This window comes from Macrobrachium nipponense, chromosome 19 (genome assembly GCF_015104395.2).
Source record: "Macrobrachium nipponense isolate FS-2020 chromosome 19, ASM1510439v2, whole genome shotgun sequence".
Classification (NCBI taxonomy): Eukaryota; Metazoa; Arthropoda; class Malacostraca; order Decapoda; family Palaemonidae; genus Macrobrachium; species Macrobrachium nipponense.
Window position 1 is genome coordinate 55195713 of NC_061088.1, and position 20307 is coordinate 55216019.

Here is a 20307-nt window from a genome sequence, read left to right on the forward strand (position 1 = left end):
CTCCATGGAAGATTGTCCCACTCCCACAGGACCCATCATTATGTCCTATTGTTACATTAAAATCTTATCTGGGCAGAACTTCTAAAAGGTCTTCAGGTCCTCTTTTTATTAGAGAGAAAGGTGGAACCATTTCCTTGAAGGCAATCAGACCACAAATTCTTTATTTTATTAAACAAGCCAATCCGGATTCAGTCCCTCATGTCCATGATATCCGGGCAGTGGCTACCTCAGTTAATTATTTTCATAATATGAACTTCGAGGATCTTAAAAAATATACAGGCTGGAAATCCCCGACAGTATTTAAACACCACTATCTGAAAAATCTAGAGGCCCTTAAATATTCGGCAGTGGCTGCAGGGAACATTGTCTCCCTTGATACGGCCTGGTTATGTAACTGTATCTGTATTCTATTATTTTGCTATTAATTATCTTTTGGTACTCACTCTCATCTGCCTGCCTCGCTTGTAATCCCTGCCTTTCTGCCTTATGTTCCGGACTGGATTGCTCATCAACCCACTCCTGTACATGTACATAGTTCATTATTATATTTGTTTTTAAGTTCATTACCTGTTGTTTTTTCCCAGGATAGTATGGATTTGGTCATATTAGGTGCTTTTTTACCATTTGTAATTTGCTATTCTTACACTGGTTATTAAAACAATAATTTTAAGAAAATTTTCATTTTCCTTTCATAAAAACTTTTGTTTACCAAGCTTGTATGGCCAATTCTCTGCTACTATTTCACCGGCTGACACAGGTCGAACCCAGAAAAGGGATTTTGACAAAGGAAAAATCTATTTGTGGGGGAAGACCTGTGTTGCCCGGTGAACCCATCCCTCTCTTTTCCTTTTTCCCACCCTTTAGCTGGCCCAATCTTGGGTGTGTATTTCAGAAATGAGGGTTTCTGGCAGTGGTAGTAGTAGCGAGCGGAAGTTAGACGTTGTAACGGCACCTCTCTAGAGAGGGATTTTGAGAGGAGACTTCTAATTGGCAAAGTATCTGTGGTAGTGGCTTCCACTCGCCCTTGTGCTATATCGACACCCTATGAGGGGGAGCGAACTGGGGGTAGTAACTCCAGCATTCCATATGGCTTTTTTCTCTGGTATATTTAGCAGTTATTTATACCTAGAAATGAGTGCTATAGGGACATTTCACCGGGCAACAAAGGTCTTCCCCCAGAAATAGATTTTTCCTTTGTCAAAATCCCTTATGTATACATATATACACACACACACATATATATATATATATATATATATATATATATATATATATATATAATATATATATATATATATATATATATATATTATATTATTATAAAACCTTGAACTTGCTGCACACTAGTTTAAGAGCAAAAGTTACAGGAAATACAGAAATGTATAATTACTGGCAGATATTGACAAACTGAAAAGCCTAATACTATGTCAAGCACTGAAGTGTTGTCATATTCTTTGTAAGGCACTGAGGTGCTATCACATTCTTTTACATTTCTTGTCACTTACAAACAAAAGAAAACAGCAATAAAAAAAAAAAAAAAAAAAAAAAAAAAAAAAAAAAAAAAAAAAAAAAAAAAAAAAAAAAAAAAAAAAAAAAAAAAAAAAAAAAAAAAAAAAAAAAAAAAAAAAAGCTGGAAAAAAAAAAAAAAAAAAAAAAAAAAAAAAAAAAAAAAAAAAAAAAAAATAGCTTGATGATGATACTGTTCAAATAAAGGATTAGAAAGGAAAAAGCATTGGATCTCACTAAAGTAAACAATCTGGGAAGCAGTGAACAGAACTAGAACCACCTCTGCAGTGCAGACTTATGAAATACGAGGTGGTTAGGTGATGTGTATCTAAAATTCAAGGTGAAAGGTGGTACTAGTGTAGTGACAGTACTACTATTCTTTTTTCGGTGAACAAAACACTATGAGTCTGGGGACCAACACAGACCACAATGTGGGCATTTCTATGATTGATGGGGTTGTTATACACAACCTATGGTTACACAATAATTTTTTCTACACTAGTTTTCTTGTTGTCATGTGAGAGATTTTGGCACCATTCTACAAAAAACACTTTAACAGAGCAATACAGATACATTAAGTTTATCAACTGTGAGTTCTCCAGCAGATGCTACCACCAAATGGGATGTCTCACTGTGATACAAAGTAAGTCACAAGATGTTTAAAATACGCTTTTGGGAAATAGCTCAAGATATACTTTCTCCTTTAAAAAATACTGACATTTATTGAATCGCTCATTAAGGAATCTGGGTAGGATCTAGTAGGAATCCACAGTAATGCCCCACACCATTTAATTAGCTGAAATAAAAGGTTTGCCATAAGAACACAGAATACCTTTCTCACTGTTGTCATCATCAACCACTAAGGAATCAAGAGGAACCTGTGGTTCATCTGATGAATCAAGAGGAACCTCTGGTTCTTCTATTGGAGTTTCCTGAGTATCACCTATTCCTTCATCTACAGGAACATCTATGTCATCTGGCTGATCTTCACTTTCAACTATTCAACAACACCAATATTAATAAAAATATTGCATTCACTGATGAATGATTCTGTTAAGAAATCTTCAAAAATGTCAAAAAATAAGAAAATATTTCTAAAGTGTTAAAGAAATAAAATTTTGTTTTAATTCATAATCTAACCAAATGCAAACAGTGAAATTTCATAACAAAATAATTACTTTAGTTTATAAGACATTAGTAATTGTTACCAGATTAATGATACATCCTCATAAACACTCCTTTTCAACAGACTGACTGTACAACCTGCAGATTTTTTCTCAAGACTTAGCCTTTGCAATTAGTACTGCAAGATTATAAAGTAATACGTATTTATCAAATACTGCTCTGCCAAACAAAATACTCCTGAAAGCTCCCCCTAAAAAGAACATTTCCTATAGCTTAGGTTGGAACATAATCAATCATGACCACTGATATGTATAGAGTAAATATGCCTTTTCTTGTCTACTTAATGCTTAACAAACAATACACTTAAGCAGTAAACTACCAAATGATGAATAGGCAAAATAATATCTTTGGAGAAAGTAATGTGCTGTCAAATCAAACAAAGAACACAACTACTCTAAAACTCTTGGCTTTTCAAATTTATTCCTTTGACTATTTGGTCTTTAAAGGGAAGAAAGAACAGTAATGGCAATAACACCTTTAAAAAAATAATTTCATTGAAAGGTTTTTGCAAATTAGATAAGGTCCATTATTCTTTTTCATAAAAACAATGTGCTAGCATATTCAATACTATATAAGTACAGACACCTTAAGATGTATATAATTATTTAGGCACTAACTTAGTTAGCATCTGAGGATCATAGTACTAATTTGTATCTTGTACCTGACTGTCTCACCAGATAGCACCACATACACATTTAAAACAAAACATGTTCCTTCTGTTAAGTTTTTAACATAATTAGAGGTCCACAATACTTATCCGAAATTCTAAGAATCAAAAAGCTCTAAAAACCAAATACATTTTGCGGAGATGAGAGTGTCAATTGATGAGGTTGGTAGCTTGGCATGATAACGGCTGACACCTGAGTCATTTGAGTGTGTGCTGCTATTAGAAAATCCCGCTCATTTGAGTCTCTTTAACCAATGGGTATGAATATATATGCAAACAGAGTGTGTGTGTGTGTGTGTGCTCATAATGTTTTTAAAAAATGTGCAATATGTATAGGTATTAGTAGTACATCTTTCTTGTTTTCAAGAATTATTTATATGAAGCAAATTATTTAGTAATTTTGGCATCAGCAGTCAATTAATCATGATCACATTAAATTATGTATATTTTTAAATTTTACCAAATGTTTTTGTTGAAAGTAACATATGTTAGTGAACATGGTCATAATTGTCCCACTACTTTATTACTGATGACGTTAATTATCTCACATTCTCTTAACAGCATATTAATATAAATAATAAACTATAATGAATAAATAACTATAGTATAAAAGAAAAAATGCTTTTGCCGCTGTAGTGACATTTGATTACGCTCATGACCCCACAGTTCCATAATCCAAAGAATCCCAAAAACTAAAACACATTTGGCCCCAAGGATTTCGGATAAAGGCTTGTGTACCTGTACGTTGTAATTGCTAAAATAATTCACACATTCCCCATTGACTATTTTTTATAAATGTAAATGACTTTTTTTCCACCAGTAACTGGTTCAACAGCATTCCACTCAGCTGTAATGGTTTTATCAATTTTTTGTTAGATTTCTATCTGTGCCAAAGCACTGCAGTTTTGTGTGCTTTTAAGAAACTCCTGACAAAAAAATTTTCTGGGCTCAGCTCGTGTCGCTGCGCGAAATATCCTTTAATCTATTATTTCTAGGGTAAATGTACTAACACATACCAGAGAATAAATAAAATAAAGAAAAAGGTCAGTATAACTGACTCGCTCACCCTCCAGGAGGGTGTCGGTATGAACACTAGGCGAGTGAGACCACTACCACGAGCCAAATGCCAATAGAAATCTCCCACTACAAAATCCCTCCAAGAGGGGAGCCGACCCACACGAGTGAGCAGCTCGTACTACTACTACACTCCATCCCATGCTGCCGACTGCTGCGCCTCTGGTGGCCATCCTTTCAAGTTAGCGCACACGAGCGGTTGGTTTGATATTTTTTCTCTCTGTGTTTTTTTGTGCCCTTTCATTGGATTTTCTATTATGGAGCGTGCAGCTATCGCAGCAGCTAAGTTAAGTACTCAGTATTTACGGTTAGTTGGTTTTTTCCGGCCCTGAGACAGTATTTGCCGTTTTTTAGGTATAAATACGACCTCGGGGTCGAAGCATGGCAGCATGGTTCTGCCTCGTGATGGGTTCGTTCTTGGTCTCCCATACCAGAAACATCCCCTTATTTATCTTCGCTCTTTGTGATTATCCGCTTTACTTAGGGTACGTCTACTCAGGTTTGTCATGCATGCATGTATTTTACCTTACGTAGGCTTCTTCTATCCAGACCCTAGTCCAGGTTCTTAGTATCGGCCTCTGACTAGCTTTTCGAGTGGTAAGACTTGCCTTCGGGTTAGTCGTACACTCCTGGATTTTTTCTCCTGCTATATTGTTTTCTTTCTTTCATTTATTTATTTATATAACTGTATATTTTATTATTGTTAGGTTAGTTAGGCGTCTGGCTTAGCCTAGGTCCTGGCTCTTTGAGCCTATACTACCGCTCATCAGTTCGGTTGCTTCCCTATAGCATCTCTCTGCTCAGTTGGTTCGGCCCAGTGGGCTTATTTGCCTCCGCTATTTTTCCAGTTTCAGTATGCTTCCCGATAGCATTTCCCTGATCAGTGGTTGTCCTAGGCTTAGTTGTCGTATTTGGTCTTACCGCCTCGTGGTCACTTCGTGATCACTGGGCCAGCCAGAACGCCTGTCCAGTCATTCTTCTTCCCCCCCTCCCGCTCTTCCATAGAGTCGGGCGGGGGCGGGTCGGTCTGCCCATGCTCGCTCCTCATACCCGAGCCTGCCTCCCTCTCTCCCCTCAGGCGAGGGGCTAGGGAGTCGGGACCAGACCAAGACTGGTCTCGACCTCTCCGGCTTCTCGGGTCCGGCCGGTTGGTACGGAGTGGGGGGTACTGGCCTTGCCCACCCTCCGCGCTACCTTGTCGCTCCGGGCTAGCTTGAGCCTGTATGTCTTCTCGCTCTTTCCCATCTTACTAGGGCTCCTTCCTGATCGGAGTCCTGGTATCCAGCGGAAAGTTGTTAGTCCACCCAGTAGGGTGGACCGAGCATACAGTGGGTCTCTACTAACCTTACCGTTTTTGCTGAGTTACTACACTCCGCTACGCACTGGACTTAGTCCGGTTTGCTTGGGTGTTAGGTTTAAGTTATCTTTAAGTTTATCTTAAGAACCTTAAACCATCCCCCCTCCCTTACATATCTTACCGGATCTCTCCGGGATAGCCTACCTTCAGGCGATGCAGGGAGGGGTTATGCCCAAATTTTTTCCGAGCTCCGGCATGCATCGGAGCTCTTCTGTCCTTTAAACTGTTTTTTAAGATACTCATGTGTCTCCCCACTTACAGGCCACCAACTGTGAGCATCCGGGATGTTCCGCCACACTTCAGGACCCTTGTGGACACGAAGTTTTGCCGGTCCCATGCTCCATGCGCGACTCCGCTCGGGGACATCCAGGTCTGGTACCATGAGACGTGTACCATATGTTACGATCTGGTGAGCCAGCTTTTGGAAGGGTAAGTTTTACATCTCCAGTAGCTGCTCCGCTCTTTTTTAGCGCTTAAGTTTTCATCATATTAACTTAAGGCAATTAATTTAAGGTTTTATACTAAGTTTTTAGTTTTAAGTGATTCTTAAATCTAAAAACTACGCCCTCTCTTCCAGGCTCCGGCGGTAAGAGATACCGCAACTGTTCTACCCTGCGGGCCTGGGTCGGCGGTTTTGGGGAAAAACGCCGCCAAGGGACAGCCCTACATCCTAGAGAAGCGGTTGGCATTACTAATCTTCCCCGGAGGCAAGCGACAGGATACGTCGACCCGGTAGAAGCGGATCCGACTATCGCCTTCATCCAACAACAGCTGGCCACCTCATTAACTGATCAGGACCAGGATATCTCTACGTATGTCGCGACCCTAGATATTAATGTTGAACCTATGGTAGGTATAGACGACCTGTTGGTCGAGGTAGGTACGGTGGACACCCAAGGGTCTCCCTTGCGTAACTGTTTCTTCTACTCCTGCAACCTCTCCATCCTTCCAAGGCTTTACGGGTGACGAAATATATTCTCCTCCTGGTGCTTCGGTTAGACCTAAGGTCAAGTCTAAGGTGATGACTTTGACTAAGACGTCGTCGTCGTCTAAGAAGACGACTTCGGCTTCATCCTCCTCCCGTAAGTCCTCCGGCTGGGAATCCCGGAGCATCCCAGGTCTAAGCTTCTAGCTCCGGCTCTAAGTCCTCGAGGAGTAAATCCTCCAAGAGAGATCTCGCACTCCGGCAGAATCACCAGTTCCGCTACCTTTGGTTCCGATTCAGAGCCTCCCCTCCACCTCCGCAGCAGCTCCGGCTTTGGACTCCAATGCTGGCCTGTTGCAACAGGTGGGGGACCTGGTTGGGTCCTTAAAGAGTAGCATGGAGCAAATGATCTCTCGTCTGTCGGACAGGATTACTTCCCAGGACTCCATTATAGCCGGGCTGAGAGAAGCTCCTCTAGCCTCTCCTCCACTGTCCAACACGAGTGGATCCCAACTTCCTCCGTATGACTCACTACCTCAGTTTCTCTATGAACAATCCGTGGAGAGTAGCGTCATACGCCCCCTTCCAGGACGGTCTCATCTCTATACCGAATTTGGGACTCGAAGAATAGAGGACTTCGAGTTCTTCCCGGAAGACCTCCAGCCTCCGTTCAAAGGCTACGCAAGGCTTACGCCGTCGGCTATGGTGCGGGACGATAAGGTACCTAAGGAGACAGTCCTCTACTCACGACCAGGCTCAGAGAGAAATGTGGCTCAGGTGTTTAGAGGACATGGATTGTTCTAACACCAAGATACAACCATTTAAGAGTCCCTTTACCATTTTTACAATGGATGAGAGTACCCCGCTTCACCGTTCCATAACCAAGATCCGAGAGGTCGACCATCCCAGCGGCCCAGAAGGGGGAACCTATACCGCAGTTGAAGGAAGCGGATCCCACTTCTCCGTTGCTCCCCTCAGTTGGAGAATTGTGGGAAGACTTGCCGAATACATTCTCAGCTGGCAAACTCAAACCGGACTGTGCTATGGAACAGTTTGGTGAAAAGCTACCCAGGCTCCCAGATAGCCTTATTCAGGCTGAGTTTGATGCAAAATCGTTTCTAGCAGATCCATCAATTCTATGGCTATGTCTGAGGTAGCTACCATGGCTTATGGATCAGAACCGATTTTTAAGCTCATGACCAAAGCCCTGACTCAAACGGTACAGTCAGATATGTTTGAGTTTGCCACTGCTCGGACGAATTGTAGGAAGCATGTCCTACAAGAGGCAACCATTCGGCATGAACCGAATAGGTTACTCTCGTCTAGCATCTGGGAGCAGATCTCTTCCCAGAAGCTATGGTTAAGGAGGTCCAGTCAGGAGGCTACAGGGTTAAACCAGAAGCCTTCAGGATCGTTGGGGCCTTGCTGCTAACGAGGAGGCAAAGACCTGGACGTCCTAAAAGGTAAGGGGGACAAAAGAAACCCAGGCGTTTCCAACGCCTTACCAGAAGAAGCAACTACGCTTTTTCCTCAACAAGTTCCAACAGTACCGTTAGTGCAGACAGCCAACCCTCCACTTCTAAAGGTCAATCACACAGCCAATTTATGTGATATCCCCTCAGCCTCAGCCCTCCACCTCTTACGCCATCTCTCCAGCTTACAATCAGCCTTCGAGAGTCAAGCTTCTCAGAAGTATGACCGCTCGGGTAAGGGAGGTAGAGGTAAGCGTTCTTTCGTGGGAGAGGATCGGGAGGCCCCTTTAACAGGGGAAAGCACTTCAGAGGAGGCCGAGGCGTTACCAGAACAATGAAGAACTTCAGGTAGGAGGGAGGCTGTTTCACTTTCGCCACCGGTGGAACTTCAGCCAATGGGCTCAGAGCATAGTGTCAAAAGGTCTGGGTTGGAGCTGGTTGACGAACCCACCTCCATCCAGACCTTTCCGTCAACTTCCTTCAAGGAATTGACAGAGTACGCAGACGATCTCCTTCAAAAAGGAGCTATAGCGAGTCAAGAGATTGAAATTTCAAGGTCGCTTGTTCAGCGTGCCAAAGAAAGGCTCACAAAAAGAAGGGTAATCTTAGACTTGTCCCGCTTAAACTTAGCCATCCGCTGCGACAAGTTCAAGATGCTCACGATCTCACAGGTGCGGACCGCCCTACTTCCCCGGTTGGGGCCGTCGCCACCTCTATCGATCTTACAGACGCTTACTATCATATCCTATTGCAAAGACACTTCCGTCCGTATCTGGGTTATCAAGTAGGAGACCAGACATTCTCCTTCAAGGTAGTTCCATTCGGACTCAACGTGGCACCCAGAGTGTTTCACGAAGCTAGCGGAAGTGGTAGTGCAACAACTCAGATCGCAAGGGATCATGGTAGTAGCGTATCTCGACGATTGGTTGATCTGGGCCCCATCAGTCGAGGAATGCAACAGAGCTACTCTGAAAGTGATTCAGTTCCTGGAATATCTAGGCTTCAAAATAAAACAGGACCAAATCAAGACTCACTCCAGAGTCAAACTTTCAGTGGCTGGGCATTCAATGGAATCTATCATCCCACACTCTGGTTCTCGATTCCATCAACCAAAAGGAAAGAAAGTAGCAAAGTCAGTCAAGCAATTTCTAAGTCACAAACTAGCGTCAAGGAGAGCCCAGGAAAGGATCCTGGTTGCTCTCCAGTTTGCATCAGTTGACAAACGTCTTAATGAAAGCCAAACTGAAAGACCTAACCAGAATCTGGCGCTCGCGAGCAAACGTCAGGTCCAGGGACAAACTATCCTCAGTGCCTCTGATTCTAAAGAATCGACTTCGGCCATGGGGGGGGGGGGCGGGAGAGTCAAGAATTTATCAATGTCAGTACCCCGTAGTTCCCTCCACCAGGGGTCACCATCCACACAGACGCGTCCTTAAGCGGCTGGGAGGGTATTCCCATGTCAAAAAGGTTTCAAAAAAAAAAAAAAAAATTCAAGGGACTTGGTCACCTCAGTTCCGTCAGTTCCATATAAACGTAACGGAGGCAATGGCAGTGTTCTTGACTCTAAAAAAGGTTACCGCCCCACCCAAGTACTCCACATAAAGTAGTCCTGGTACAGCGCAGTGGTAGTACATTGTATAAACAGAGGAGGCTCCAAGTCACGTCATCTAAATCACGTCATGATAGCCATCTTCTCCCTGGCAGACAAGTTCAGTTGGCATCTTTCCTCCACCTCACCCATAGATGGCTTGAAGTAAGAAAGTCATAGCAGACGCCCTATCCCGATCAGTACCCCTAGAGCGGAAATGGTCACTGGACAACAGTTCGTTCCAATGGATCCTTCAAAGAGTCCCAGGGCTACAGGTGGACCTCTTCGCATCACAAGCGAACCACAACTACCGTGTTATGTAGCCCCCAACCTGGACCCTCTGGCCTATTGCCACGGACGCCCTGGCTCTAGACTGGAACAAAAACTGGAGAAGAGTTTACGTCTTCCCTCCAGTGAATCTCCTCATGAAAGTATTGAACAAACTCAGGACTTTCAAGGGTCAAGTGGCTCTAGTAGCCCCAGACTGGCCGAAGAGCAACTGGTATCCTCTAATTTTGGAGCTGGGCCTTCGTCCTCTTCAGATCCCCAGTCCCAAGCTCTCCCAGTCAGTACAAATGAAGACTGTGTTCGCTTCCTCAGGGATTCTCAAAACCCTAACTTTATGGATTTCATGAAGTTTGCGGCAAAAAAGAGATGCGAAGTTATTGACCCTCAGAATATTCTATTCTTGGAATCCGATAAAAGGGATTCGACTTTGAGGCAGTATGATGCTGCTGTCAAAAAGTTAGCAACCTTCCTGAGAGATTCGGATATTAGAATCATGACAGTTAATTCAGCTATATCCTTTTTCAGATCCTTATTTGAAAAAGGTTTAGCAGCTAGCACGATTACGACAAACAAGTCAGCTTTGAAAAGATATTTCGATTTGGATTTAACATAGACTTGACGGATTCCTACTTCTCGTCTATTCCTAAGGCATGTGCTAGGCTTAGGCCTTCTGTAAGGCCTACGTCAGTTTTCATGGTTCTTAAACGATGTTCTAAAACTGGCTTCCGAAACCGATAATGACACATGCTCGTTTATAATGCTCTTAAGAAAAACCCTATTCTTATTAAGCTTAGCTTCAGGAGCAAGAATTTCAGAACTGTCGGCTCTATCCAGAGACCCGGATCATATTCAGTTCCTTCCCACAGGAGAAGTCCTACTTTCTCCGGAACGTAGCTTTTAGCAAAGAATGAAGATCCTTTGATGAGGTGGGAACCTTGGGAGGTACTACCCCTTCCACAAGATGTATCTCTTTGCCCAGTTACAACCTTACGAGCCTTTCTGTCTAGGACCTCCTCATCTTCGTCGGGTCCCCTCTTTAGGAGGGAAAAAGGTGGAACTTTATCCATTAAAGGCATCAGGCAACAAATCCTGTACTTTATTAAGCAAGCCAATCCTGACTCTTTCCCGAAAGCACATGATGTCAGGCAGTAGCCACCTCAATTCATTATTTCCAACATAATGAACTTCGATGAGTTGAAAAAGTATACTGGATGGAAATCGCCGACAGTGTTCAAACGTCACTACCTTAAGTCCTTGGAAGCTCTGAAATTCCCAGCAGTAGCAGCGGGTAACATAGTTTCCCCTGACTCTAGCTAGTTTGTAGTAGAAGATTCAGTCCTCCTTTCTACCTGCCTCACCCAAAAGTTCGTCTATTCCTACCTGGTTCATTTGCATTCACCTTGTGTCTTAGCTGCTTTTGTGATAGTGTAGTGGGTGCCCCTTATTGTCTGGTTAGGGACACTCACAAATGATTATAAACATTGATCTCATGGATGTTTCCCCTTATTTTTATGCTAGGGGATACATCATATTATAATGATTACGGGTTTTGTATATTAAGTCATATACATTCCTTTATATATTATTATTGTTGATTGTTTTTATTAATTGCTATTATACTTTTGATACATGCTGTTACACAGATAACATTGATACATGTAAATAATTTTTACCTGTACATATGTAATTACCTTATGTTAACAAACATGATTAGATTTAAGGGTAATTTAAGCATATTTCTATTTTATACCCCTGTGTATATGTATCTTTTAGCAATTATAGTCTATTCTTATATATTTTATCTTTTATTTGAGACCTATTCTGATTTATTTTATTTTTATTCTCATTTTATTACTTTTGTTACAATCTTGTGCTATTTCTCTGGTACGATTTCGCGCAGCGACACGAGAATGAGCCCAGAAAAAGGGATTTTGACGTAAGGAAAAATCTATTTCTGGGCAGATTGGCTCGTGTCGCCAGCGAAATCCCACCCTACCCATCCCTTCGCCCAAGATTGTCTGCTAACTTCAGGATGGCCACCAGAGGCGCAGCAGTCGGCAGCATGGGATGGAGTAGTAGTAGTACGAGCTGCTCACTCTGTGGGTCGGCTCCCCTCTTGGAGGGATTTTGTAGTGGGAGATTTCTATTGGCATTTGGCTCGTGGTAGTGGTCTCATCGCCTAGTGTTCATACCGACACCCTCCTGGAGGTGAGGGGAGCGAGTCAGTTATACTGACCTTTTTTTCTTTATTTTATTTATTCTCTGGTATGTGGTTAGATACATTTACCCTAGAAAATAATAGATTAAAGGATATTTCGCTGGCGACACGAGCCAATCGCCCAGAAATAGATTTTTCCTTACGTCAAAATCCCTTTTTTAAAATACTATGAATTGTTACAAAGACAGGTGGAAGGATAAAGCTACACAAAACTACAACACGCAATGGTACATGTTGCTCTGAGTCAGCTCACTTCCCCTCTGACTCTGCATCATTCGCATATTTGTATTGGTGAACATGTAGTACATTAATAAGAAAAAAATTTCAAGTGTCAGCACCAACTGTTAACAATGACCAATAAAAAAATAACAGAAGGGGAGATTTGCTGATTTAGAAATGAATATGAAAATTAAATGAAAATATGGATAAGGTTGATGCTTAAGTTCCACAGCCAATGAGCTCATTATTATCAACCATAAACAACTTTAAGAATATTGCCCAAACAGTAAAACACACAAAAAGAATTGTTACTATGAAAACCACAATAACAACTACTAATATGTGGAGGACTAAAGAAAATGATTAATGTTTTAGCTATTTGGGTGGGAGACCAGATGCATAAGCCACTTCTATACATGGTGATATTTCAAGAGATGGCGATGCACTGATTGTCTTTCAGTTTGTTGGTGGAATCCTGGAGTTCTCTGGTCGCCCGGATGCTCTCGTATGGTCACCTTTGTCTGTGAGTGCTTAATCACAAAGGGGCTAGAGTTATATTCTGACAGATTTTTCATGTTTGAAAACTGGGTCCTGTCAAGTAGGACTCTGACCACCAATCTTTTCATCAGTGGTCTGCATTTATACTGATTATGTGCTTTTGAGACTCGCGATAAATGTGGCTTCCTCATCTTATGTGAATTGTATTTGGTCAGATTAATGTACAGTCTTTTTCAAGAAAGCTCGAGATTTTCTCCATAAAAAGAGACCAGGTTCTTGAAGATGGCCATCTTTCTAAAAGGGTAGTTGTCCTCAAGTATGGGGCACCAGCTTCCTGGGAGCATAGTTACCCTGAGACAGATTGGTCTTAATGTTGATATGGGGCTCTAAGCTATTTGCTTAGCTTGTTTCTCTTTTCCCTTCATCCTGACCTCCCTTTCCTAAATGCTCCTCTGAAGGCATTTATTACTTTTTAGGTGTAAATTAGCATGGTTGGGTAGGAGGCACTTTCTTTATGCAATAAACAGTCCCCATTGCAACTCAGTAAATTTTACTAATAGCAATGATGACGACACCCTTAATAAGAAAATTATGGAAATCTTCAACTCTTCTGATGACAAAACTGCCTTCACAATCAAGTGAATTTCATAAATGTTCTTTAACCCTTAAACGCCGACTGGATGTATTTTACGTCGACATTTTTTGTCTCTCGGGTGCCGACTGGACGTATTTTACGTCGACATACAAAAGTTTTTTTAAAAATTCGCGGAAAAATACTTTTAGGCCTACCAGCCGAAAACTCTTGAATCACGCGCCTTGGGGGATGCTGGGAGTTCACAGATCAAGGTGTTGTTTTGTTTACAATCGTTATGCAGGCGCGCAAGTGCGAATTTCTTTCTTGCCGCACTAAAAAGTATCTGTGACACATCTCGGAAATTATTTCATCATTTTGACATAATTTTTGTACCATTTTAAATTAGCCATTACATAAAGTTTTATGTTTGAAAATGTGCACAATTTCATGTAGAATACAAAAAAAAAATTAAGGTTGTAGCTTTTCTCATTTTTTAAATATTTGCATATAAATCACGATTAGAAAAAAAACCATGTTCGGTCAACTTTGACTCTACCGAAATGGTCGAAAAACGCAATTGTAAGCTAAAACTCTTACAGTCTAGTAATATTCTGTCATTTATCTTCATCTTGAAACAAATTCGAAGTCTCTAGCACAATATTTAGATTTATGGTAAATTTAAAAAAAAACTTTCCTTCCCTCCGCTCGCGGATTCTCCGCCACAAATCTCCGAAATGCGTACGTCCCATTCTCGGAATATTTACTCCGTTTCATATTAGGCATTTCATATAGAGTTTTATATATGAAAATGTGCACAATTTCATGTAGAATAAAACTAAAAATATTTGAAGGTTGTAGCTTTTCTAATTTCCGAAATAATTATTTATAAAAAAAAATATATATATATAAAAAAATTTGACATTCGGTCAACTTTAACTCGTCAGATATGGTCAAAAACTGCATTTGTAAGCTAACACTCTTACAGTATAGTAATATTCAATCATTTGTCTTCATTTTGAAAGAAATTGGAAGTCTCTAGGACAATATTTAGATTTATGGTGAATTTTTGAAAAAAATATTTGTTTACGTCTGCGCATTACGAATTCATGCATTATTTTGTGATAATATTTTCTCTGTGTTGCTTTTATTGTTTTACAATGTGTTATATACCAAAATGATCAAAATTTAGGTTACATTACAACGAAAATAAAAGTAACTTGTTACCTTTAACCGTTTTGCGCACAGCGCGATTTGAATACAATTATATATGAAATTTCGTTTTTGCGCTATCATATATCGCATTATTTATATATGATAATGATAATTTTTTCATTTCAGATGGTTGCATACTAAACTTCAGCCAATGACAAAAAAAGGAGCCAAAAATGAACTCTTAATCTTGAAAACTAAGCGCGCTGTGATTTTTTGAAAAAAAAATTTTTTCCGCTTCCGCGCTCACTCCGAAACACCTCCGGCACACGGGAGACAATTTTTATTTTACCGCTTCGGCGTTTAAGGGTTAAAAGCATTTTTGCACCTTCAGAGACAATGTCATAGGCATGTATAAATGACCAGATGTAGGAGAATGCCCTCAAACTTGAACCAGTATAAGTCTTCCCCATCTCTCTAAGCATCTGCCCAGCAATCTTCACCAAGAAACATGCTACCATGACTGAGTTCTAAACCCTTCTCTTTGATGTTGGGATTATGGACTTACACCTTCCTTGATGCCTTATACTTCAACTAAAACTCACAATGAAAACATTAAAAAAAACTTATTTTTAGCATCATTAAAAATGCCCAAGGAATTGAGCAGCAGCAACCTTGATCCCAGAAAAAGAATTTTTGGCAAGTTTCCTCCTCTCAACTAGGCTATCTGTTACCACAGACCTCAAACAATCATACCAGACACCCCCCCCCACCTCTCAGATTTCTGCAATATCACTAACAATACTACTAGCAAAAGGAACAAAAGATGCTCAGCCTAGATACAAGCCCCAACCTCAAAAAATGGCCAACTGTTAAAATTGCCTTAAACATTTCTGTTTCTATGAAAATAGAAAAAAACCACAGCAGCAGTCATTCAACATTACTGCAATTTTGTGCAGATGCAAGCACTGATATTTATGCTAAATGATCCATGACCTATAAGTAACCACATTTCCTTCTATAAAAACCATTACTTATAATTAGCCCAAATAAAAAATATGACAGGAAAGAGTGAACTGCTAAAAAAACCACGTCTGACTTGATTGAAACATTCAAGATTTACTTTCAAGTTTCTTGGGATTAACCTTACACATCAGGTCTGAGTAAGGATTTGTAATTTGACAGCAATTCTGATATGTGAAAGTGAGACATGTCCATCTGCTCCATCCTTGTAAGGGAATGCCACAAGGTGACGACCTTTCCTGCCTTAGAGCCATCCACAAAGTGACGAAGAAGTAATGCTGGAAAGTCAGTGTCATAGCATACGCTATTACAGATAAGAAAAGAAGAATAATATGATGAAGGATGAATTAAAAATCAGGAATCTTTCACAAAGGGAAGAATATCAGTCCCGCTGTTACCACAAACAACTTGGTAACATCATGCAAACACCACCATGGTTGTGTCAACATTTCTCAATGAAGTTAACTGAAATATACATTGTGGGCAAAATGTAAAAATACTCACTAAATAAAATGGGCATAATTTACTAAATATATCCACATATACAAGACTGCTTACAAAAGCTTCACTGGATGTAGTATTATTATTTGTGGTAGGTCCTAGCTATCAAACTATTTCTTTATGTTGTTTTCTGATGTTAATGTTTTGTAGCATGATTGTCATAAGTTATGTGCTTGTGTTCATGTGTGCATGAATGTTGTTAGTTATTGTCTGTTTTTCTGTTACAGATGTGGCAGTTTGGTAATGTGTTGAATAAAACTTGGAATCTGTCACCAAGTGTTTACTTTCATTGCAATTTATTCAACACACTACCTATCATGGCCAAGCTGCTGAAGCCATCCAGACTGGACACAGATCCCAGCTCACCCACTGCAGCCAAAGAGTGGAAGCACTGGCATAAAACATTCACCAACTTCATAGAAGAAAGTGGAGATGCTGCACCAGACAAGTTGAGGGCATTAGTGAATTGCGTGTCCCCGAGTGTGTATAAACTCATTGAAGACTGTAGTACTTTTGAGAGTGCAATCGCCAAACTGGAGAGTGCTTATGTCAAGTTGCCAAATGAAGTTTTTGCTAGGCATGTTTTGGCGACACGACGACAGCAGTCAGGAGAATCCCTTGATGAATTTCTGAGGGAACTACATAAGCTAAGCAAGGATTGTAACTTCCAGGCAGTCACAGCTGAGCAATATCGGCAGGAGCTAGTACGTGATGCATTTATCAATGGTATTGCCTCAGCATTCATTCGTCAGCGCCTACTAGAAAATAAGTCACTGAACCTGGAGGCTGCACACAGTCAAGCTCGTACGTTGGATCTTGCCCAGCGTAGTGCCGACGCGTATACATCTCCACCCATTCCTCATACTGCTGCTTTAGTTCCAGAGTGGCAGGCACAGCCCAGAGGTGACCAGCAGCAGCAGCCAACAAAAGAAGAAGCAGAAAGAAGTTCACCTGGAGATTCAGCTGTTGCTGCTACTTACTTATCTAAGAGGAAATGCTATTTTTGTGGTAATGCACTCCACAGTACGTACAGGTAGAGTGAGTTGTCCTGCACGTACTGTTAAATGTAACAAATGTGGTAAAACAGGTCATTTTGCAAAAGTCTGTAAATCAAAGGCTTCAGGTAGTACTACTGCTGCATTGTATAACCCCACTTTGCTTACAATAGCTGCCACTTATCCAAAGAATCTTTCACATGCAGCGCCAAACATCACTGTAAATGGCCATTCATTGAAGGCACTAATTGATTCTTGTAGTTCAGATAGTTTTATACGTGAGGAAGTAGCACAGAAACTAAATTTGACAATAGTTCCTGTAGGTTCAGCAGTCTCAATGGCATCAAAATCTTTAAATGCTAGTTCCCCTGGGTTTGTTACAGCAGACTTAGTGCATCTTGATCAGAGATATCCTTGTATCCAGCTCGGGGTCCTGAAGGATTTATGTTGTGATGTTATCTTAGGTTATGACTTTCAAAAGCAACACCAGAGCGTAACTTTTCAATGTGGAGGGAATAAACCAAGTTTAAAGATAACTGGAGCCAAACCAGTCTGTGTATTAGCAACAGCTGATATTGATGAACCATCATTGTTTCCAAACTTGCCTCAACAGTGTATACCCATTGCAGTTAAATCTAGACGCTATAGCCAGGGTGACCAGCTGTTTGTAAAAGACCAGATATCACATTTACTATCTGAAGGTATCATTGAGCCAAGTATATCCCCTTGGAGAGCACAGGTTGTAGTAGTCAAAGATCCACTTGGCAGGCACAAAAAGAGACTGCATTGATTATTCCCAGACCATTAACCAATACACAGAACTAGATGCACACCCCCTCCCAAGGATAGAGGATATGGTGCATGGCCTTGCAAAATATAAGGTGTTCTCCACATTTGACTTAAAGAGTGCATATCACCAAATCAGCATTAAAGAGAGTGAGAGGAAGTACACTGCTTTTGAGGGTGCAGGGAAATTGTTTCAGTTTTGTAGGATTCCATTTGGTGTCATGAATGGTGTAGCTGCTTTCCAAAGAGCTATGGACAAACTAGTTGAAGATGAGAACCTCAAAGATACTTTTCCATATCTAGATAATATTACTGTAGGTGGATTAACTCAGGTGAACATGATGAAAACGTTCAAAAGTTCTTGGATGTGGTTCGGAAACGGAAGATCACCCTAAATGAAGTGAAATCGGTTGTGTCTGTTCCTACAATCAATGTTCTAGGGTATTGTGTCGGTAATAATGTGATAAAGCCTGACCCTGACAGATTACGTCCCCTTCAAGAATTACCGCCTCCCACAAATATGGGGTCTCTGCAAAGAGCTCAAGGGTTGTTTGCATATTATGCCAAATGGATCCCTCGTTTTTCTGATATGATTCATCCCTTAGTGAACACAAAAACTTTTCCACTGAGTGAGCCAGCACTAGCTGCTTTTAACTCCTTAAAAAAACAACTTATGGATGTTTCACTACAGTCTGTGGATGAGAGCCTTCCCTTTGTTGTGGAGTGTGATGCTTCGGAAGTTGCTGTTTCAGCAGTCTTAAACCAGGGTGACCGGCCGGTAGCTTTCATGTCAAGAACGCTCCAGGGTAGTGAGTTGCATTATCCAGCAGTGGAAAAGGAGGCTACCGCTATTATTGAAGCTGTTCGCAAGTGGAGCCATTTCTTAGCGAGACGACATTTTACTCTGATTACTGATCAGCGATCCGTGATGTTCATGTTAGACAGCAGGAAGAGAACTAAAATAAAGAATAACAAGATACAAGAGTGGAGGTTGGAGCTGGCATCGTACAGCTATACCATACAGTATCGTCCTGGGAAACAGAATATTGCACCAGACACCCTGACTCATGCCTATTGTTGTTCTATTTCTTTAATGTCGAATCTCACTGACATCCACGAGAACCTCTGCCATCCTGGGGTCACTCGTCTTTTGCACTTTGTGCGATCCAAAAACCTCCCCTTTTCAACAGATGACGTGAAACGAGTGTGTGCTTCTTGTAAAATCTGTGCACAACAAAAACCGCAATTCCATCATCCAGGAAAAGGAGTCCTCATAAAGGCCACCCAGCCAATGGAACGTCTTAGTATTGATTTCAAGGGGCCTCTGCCCTCTACCACGAACAACAAGTACATTCTTACGGTTATTGACGAGTATTCACGTTTCCCCTTTGTGTTTCCCTGTCCAAACATGCATTCTAAAACAGTGATCAAATGTCTTGAATCTATCTTTAGCCTTTGTGGAATGCCTAGTTTTATTCATTCAGATCAAAGTCCTTCTTTCATGTCCCAGGAACTGAAAATGTACCTTTCTCAGAAAGGGGTTGCAACAAGCAAAACAACACCTTATCATCCGATGGGGAACGGCCAGGTTGAGAGATACAATGGTATTATTTGGAAATCTATTCTTTTAATACTTAAAACTCGTAACTTGAAGACTCAACACTGGGAGATAGTACTTCCTGAGGTTTTGCATTCAGTTAGGTCGCTCTTATGTACAGCAACCAATGAAACCCCTCATGAACGTTTCTTTAGGTTTCAGCGACGCTCTAGTCTTGGAAATACATTACCATCATGGCTTTTGACTCCTGGACCTGTACTATTGCGACGACATGTTAGGTCTAGCAAACATGAACCGTTAACTGATCAGGTTCAACTCATGAATGCAAACCCAATGTATGCAAATGTCAAATATCCAGACGGAAGAGAATCAACTGTGTCTACTCGTGACTTAGCTCCAAGTCCTGAGGGTGCAATGATTCCTGTACACCAGGTTGAATCGTTAAGAGAGATGGAGTCCCCAAATACACCTGGAGTGCAGGATGCACAAACTCATGTTACACCTGAAGTGCAGGATGCACAAACTCATGACAGTTCACAAACTAATGATAACCGTGATTCTCATGTGCCCAGTGAGCCCACTGAGCTAAGAAGATCCACTCGTGTGTCAAGGCCTCCTGATCGCTACGGATGGGATTAAACCAATACATTTGTTTAGTTTAACAGTGAAATTTTCTAGGAGGGGAGAATGTAGTATTATTATTTGTGGTAGGTCCTAGCTATCA

At 41.1% G+C, this 20307-nt stretch overlaps 1 protein-coding gene across 3 annotated transcripts in view; it reads right to left on the reverse strand.

Annotated features, from left to right (window-relative positions):
- The window catches only part of LOC135217072 (TRAF3-interacting protein 1-like), a 343407-nt gene that overhangs the window by 141392 nt on the left and 181708 nt on the right, over positions 1–20307 (reverse strand). For 2 of the 3 annotated variants that reach the window (XM_064252769.1, XM_064252754.1), the window contains one exon: positions 2339–2503. The exons of the other annotated variant lie outside the window; for it this stretch is intronic. In XM_064252769.1, coding sequence (XP_064108839.1) covers positions 2339–2503 — 165 coding nt within the window. The remainder of the gene's footprint in view (positions 1–2338; positions 2504–20307) is intronic. 3 annotated transcript variants of the gene reach the window in all.